This window comes from Pteropus vampyrus, unplaced genomic scaffold, assembly GCF_000151845.1.
Source record: "Pteropus vampyrus isolate Shadow unplaced genomic scaffold, Pvam_2.0 Scaffold57, whole genome shotgun sequence".
Taxonomy (NCBI): domain Eukaryota; kingdom Metazoa; phylum Chordata; class Mammalia; order Chiroptera; family Pteropodidae; genus Pteropus; species Pteropus vampyrus.
Window position 1 is genome coordinate 4,760,899 of NW_011888838.1, and position 6,000 is coordinate 4,766,898.

Below are 6,000 nucleotides of genomic sequence, written 5' to 3' on the forward strand. Positions count from 1 at the left end.
AAAACATTCTGTGTTAGATCAGGGCTTTGCCATATTACATTCTGTATTAAACACAAATTAAAGGTCTGAATTAAATACACTGTGGTACCTGCTCCAATAACTCTTTCAATGGTGATGCATGAAGCTTCTATCTCCTTGGCAAATTCATGGACAGCTTGGTTGGGATCCTCATAGGTATGTGGATCAATATAAGTTCTTACTCCTGGAAGTTTAACTGTAAAAATAAATTGGCATTAACATAGAAGTGCTTGTGATAGATGAGTGAAATTATAAATGTTATTAACATGCAACTGTCACTTAAATCCCTAATTCCTACAAGTGGCCAAGCTTCAAGGACAGACTCTCTCCTGAGTCATTGGAGTCATTTATTCAGCTATCTCACTTTTATAATTTTAGAAAATTTTATGGTTGGTTTTACAAGTAATGTATATGTGCCAATAATTCTAAGTGAATACATCTTTCAACACTAATGTTCAGAGAGTCAGTCTTTGAGGCAAACTAGGACAGTTTTGTTTACTAAACTGGCTGATGAAATGCTAGTGGTTTATTTGTTGTTTGTTAGTCTATGTCTCACCTAAATTATCATCAGAGAGATTTAATTTTTGTTTTATAAAAAATCATTTAAAATAACTTTTCTTTGCTTTTTGTCCAATAGACTGACATAGAAGTCAAAAGAAAAAGAGAAGTTCTACTTCTCATTCTATTTGTATTACTGCAAGGGCTTATACAAGACTCAACATTCTGTTAGCCTCAGTTTCATCACATTTAAAAGCTACCAATATCACCCTCACAGTGCTTTTTGAGGATAAATAACATTAAACAGGATAAGACTATAAAAAAAATACTTTACTCTTTATAGCATGAATTATAGCTTTAATGATTTTTTATTTTTATAGACATGGCAGAGTGACAGAAATAAAAGAAACTCTTTTTGTCATTTACCTGACAAAACAACTCACACTGTACTATTAATGACAAAATGAACATATTAAAATACCATTAATTAGCACTCATTTAGGCTAATTTTTAAAGCTCATATTAAAACATGATATTCTGCATTTCTTAAAAGTGTAGCCATTTTCAAATCATTTTGACCACGGTTGCTGCTACAGGATCTGCTCATGGAAATTCCTGCTATAATGCTAGAAAAAGAAAAAAAAAAAAAAAAAAACAGAAATTTCATTCCTGTAATCTAGTGGTTTTATTTAAAGAAATTTCTATTGAATGTGTTGTTAGGAATTAGAATTGGCCTGGAAATTTGGTTTGAAATATAATATTTTATATTAAGCATAGGCTTTTATTTTAATGGTTATAATGAAAGTATGCTTTAAAGAATTGAATAAACCATCTTACTGTTGCCTAGAGTCAGCTGGCAATGCCCTAAGCCTACATGTCTTACAGGAATGTAACAAAACACTCAACATTTTTTAACACAATATTTTTGGTCAGTTATTACAAATCTCACCTGAAAATAAATCAAAATAACTAAAAAGTCTCCCCTACTTTGTTATCATTTGAGGTTTTACGATGTGCTTACTGTGCCCATTATGAAAATGCATCTTTTCCTCCTCTGGGTCTTGTTTTGCTTTGCTGTAACCACACCGCCTGGAACAGAGTAAGCTATAATTAACCACATCTCCAAGTGGTGAATCACAACAAGACCAGAAGCATAAAATGCAATTGAAACAACTGCAACCCTAACTGATTTTCACACTAGTAGTATGAAATAACACCAATAACTCCTTTGGGATGCGTCTTATTTCTCTACCGAGTATCCCTCACACTTCTCTACATTTCACTAAGAAGTTGAAAGCGCTCCAAACCTATTTTTAAACTTCTCTTCACCATACACCATAAACCATATATTTTTCTGTTCCCTTTCTCTTTTACTTTTTTTTTTTTTTTTGCCTGCTCAGAGGTTACTGCTTCTTTTCAGGATGAATGCCCCAAATCTGTCTCTGATCCAACAGTCTTTCACCTTCAGCACCTTAATAATTTACTTGTATTTCTTTTCTCTTATTTTGTAGTCTTCCGTTGCTCCACTGGCTCTTTTCATACTCACATACACTTGATTCACTATCAAGTGTATTCACTAAATTCACCACAAGCTACACTCCTCTCAGCTTCAGTCACTAAATCTTTGTCTTTTCTGTTTTTCTCAACTATTTAACTTGCAAGTCCTTTTAATCTGCTCTATTATCTACAAAAATCTTTCAAGTTTCACTAATGACATATTCACGTTTAAATCCAAAGACTTTTTCTTAGTTTTTAATCTCACATGATGGACTAAAATCCCTAACTACATTTTTTGATGCTTCTTGCTCCTCTCTTCATTTATGTGGCCATGTCCATAGGTCCTCTGCATGAATTTCTCTGGCTCTCCACTGTCAACCCATACATTTCCATCAATTTAATTAATATCACCTAAAACTTTATCTAAAACCTCTGGTTTAATTCTTTTGAAAGTTACACTCTTATTTCTCACTAATTTATTTTATAGGGATATTTACTGGCATTCAAACTCAATAAAATTTTAAAAAATCAATATATTTCTCTTAACTTCCAATTTTGATCTTCCATCTTCTTTTATGGTTAATAACACTGCTATGGCCTAGATCTCTTGAAATCAAAGCCCTATTCTTGGTACCTCAAACAAATTAGTTGTCAAATCCCGAATATTATATAATACAAATGTCTTATGATCCATCTCCTCCTTTTCATTAGCTCCATTTATTCCTCAGTGAAGACCTTGTTATTTTTCATTTAGATTACTATTAGTGCCTCTAAACTGAGATACCTCTACATTCTATAATAGCTGGACTAAACTATACTAGACATGGATGTAGCAAATTACTATAAATAAGATACTTTTATATTAGCTGTCTCCTGCAAAATCTTCAATAAAATAATAAGGTAGATTCCTAAATGTAGCCCTCATGTACATTTCCTACATCATCTCCAACTGTTATCTTCCATTGTATTAAACTTTATCCTCAGAACTCCAGGATATTTTTCCACGCTTCCATACATTTACACATACTGGTTCGTGAACCTCAAATATTCCGCCTAAGCATTTCCATTTATCAAAGTACAGTTCAAATTTTGTATTCATGCTTTTTTTCCTGATATCTTAACTTAATGTAATCTTTCCCCCTCCGAACCCAATAGCTTTCTATACCCCTCTCATGGTGTGATTTCCATTCTGCAATGCAACATAATAATTTGCATATAATTTTTACTCTCTTACCAATTTGTCAGTTTCTTAAATGGTAGCAACTTAACATTCATCTCTAAATTTCTGCAGTAGCCTAACACCTGGCTCAAAGCTGCCACTAAAAATATTTGTCACATTGATGAATGAATAAATGAATGAGTGAATAATATTCTGATTGTCTCTACACAGTGACAAGTGTGTGGAGAAGTACACTAATGAATACTAAGTTGGCGTGGTACATCGTTAACCATATAACATTACAACAACTGACAAAAATAAAAATATTTAAATTGCTTTTCATAAGCTTTAATAACAAAATTGAATTTATTGAATACAAAATTGCAATTTATTTCTGTGTAAAGACAATATAACCAAAATGGAAGGTTGACAAAATATTGTCATTACAAAATTGGTTGAAAACTATTAGGTGATCTAAATGAAATGTCCAATTGACAACTAACGAGGACTGGTCCTTAGTTACATATTCTAAGATGTTTCTTAAATATATATATATATATATATTAGTATAAAAATGAAACATTTTATTCTATATCATTTCCTAGTAAATAATTACATATATATTATGCAAAATAGATAACACAACCTATCCTTGTGCCATTTTTGAAAAAAAATAAAATTATCTTCTTTTTATTATCTTAAAGAATTGGCAATTTATTAGTAAAGTATAGCTAGCAAAATTTTAGTAAACTTGAGGTAATGTACTTAATATGTATAGTGTTCTTGGGTGAGGAAAAATACACAATGGGGATCTGGTGGTTTTACAAGTTTTATTCACAACACTTAGAAGCATTTGTCATTCAAGAGCCATTAAAACATCTTGAATCACCTCGGAGAGAAAAAACAAATGAAACTATATTGCAATTATATTTGGACTATTCAAGTTGACATTTAAGTTATTTTAATACATTGTTCATAACTTTTCTAGATCTTATATTATTTTTTCAATCTTTAAGTTATGTGCCTCCAGAGAGGTTATCTTTATTTTATCAATGTTTTAAATACAACTGTGTGAAATCATCCTGAGATTTATGTTATTTATGACACTGGAAAAAAAAAAAAACTTTCTAAAGGGAATTCTAAAGAGTACTAAAGAGTATACAAGTTCTTGTAGTTTACATTAGAGAACAAAAATCTACTTCACCTTCAACTCTCCTACCTTCAAAAAAATTTAAGCGTTCGAACTTGGTTCTTCAAATAGTCCTTATCATTAAATAAGCCTCATAGATATTTAAATTGCATGCAAATTCTCATATAAAATGAAAATAAAGCTTTGGATCTCATCTTAAAACTAATTTGGGAATACCTTGATGAGGAGCGGTTAACATTTTAATGCCTAGGGTGAGAGCCAGGAGGGCAATAGAAAGGAATTATTTTTGACTACGGGCATCTCTGGAGCTCTATAACATATACGGCTGCATGTCACATTAACATATAAAATTAAGTTCTGGACCTCCCCCCCCAAAGCATCATTAAAACGAGCCTCAATAAGATACAGCAAGTATAAGTGCAGCTGGCAGAGACTGGCACTCAAGCAGTGGTTCAGCCTCACTAACAAAGCAGTGAGGGAAGCCTGTGTATTCAGTATCATCTACTGTACCTGCTCCAGATGCATGATTTTTACCTTTCCAACTGTCATCGAAGATACCATGCTGTACATAAATTATAACTCCTACCTTCTAGAACCATTTTTTTCTGAATAGAAAATAGTTTCTTCATTTTGCTTCATAGCACAATTTTAATAAGCTTTGATATCATTGTACTAAAAATATCTGTAATGTTTGTTATTACAGGAATTATCTTCTAGTCTTTTATACTCATTTTCTTCTAGAAAATAATGCTGTTTTATTTTGTGTAGTAGAGGTGAACATGAGAAATCATATTACATGTAGCCATAATTTATATTCATTAATATTTACTAAGAAGTCCTAGAGAGATGCTTAATACATAAATATAGCAATGATTCTAAAGGTAATTTGGAAATCAATTTATTTTCTCTCATACTTAAGAATTTGGTACTAAACACATTCTTGATGATACTAAAGCTGATCTTAAAACTTGGCCCTAGCTATAACATCCTAAATTTGGATATTTGAAATTTTCATAATACATGAAATAGTGAACAATAATATTTATGTATAGATGAATATGCCAATGAGTAATTTAGTTCTTGAATGTAAATTAAGAATTTGATAATAAATGAGAGGTATAAATGTCAAGCCCTCCAGAGCACCAAGTGATGCACAGAATAAGTAAATTACTAAATGGCCAATGAGGGTAAATGAGTGAATAGAGTAGCCAGAGGAGATTGTAGATCCTTGCTCAACAATAGCTTCCACAGAATCAGATTTTCCCATTACTTTAGGCTATAGGAATAAAAACTGATTGAATATCTTTTCACTTTAATTATAAATAAAGTGAGGAGAGGTGCAATGGTGTACCAGGAATGTTTTTTGCATTGATTTTCTTAAAATAGTGAATATATGCAGTCCCTGGCTCAGAAATGGACACTCTATATTGTTCCTCTATTTTCCAGATTAAGAAATGCTTTACTTACACTTTAAAACAAAAAGATTCAAGAAAGGCAACAAATTGCAGCAAACATTAGAGTAGATATGTTTTGCTTATGGAAAATGAAAGCTCTTTGTAATTTTAGCCTCTTTTAAAACCACATTTTTCCACATATGTACTCTCTCTTGGTTCAGACATAATCACCACTTCAACCACTGTATAACATTGTATTTAAGAATTTTATTGCTGGAATCTTG

At 31.5% G+C, this 6,000-nt stretch overlaps 1 protein-coding gene across 4 annotated transcripts in view; it reads right to left on the reverse strand.

The window, feature by feature from the left end:
- The window catches only part of EPHA5 (EPH receptor A5), a 334,884-nt gene that overhangs the window by 52,726 nt on the left and 276,158 nt on the right, over positions 1-6,000 (reverse strand). For all 4 annotated transcript variants that reach the window (XM_011360645.1, XM_011360643.1, XM_011360644.1 and 1 more), the window contains 2 exons: positions 1,538-1,605; positions 89-214 (listed from right to left, as the gene is read on the reverse strand). In XM_011360645.1, coding sequence (XP_011358947.1) covers positions 89-214; positions 1,538-1,605 — 194 coding nt within the window. The remainder of the gene's footprint in view (positions 1-88; positions 215-1,537; positions 1,606-6,000) is intronic.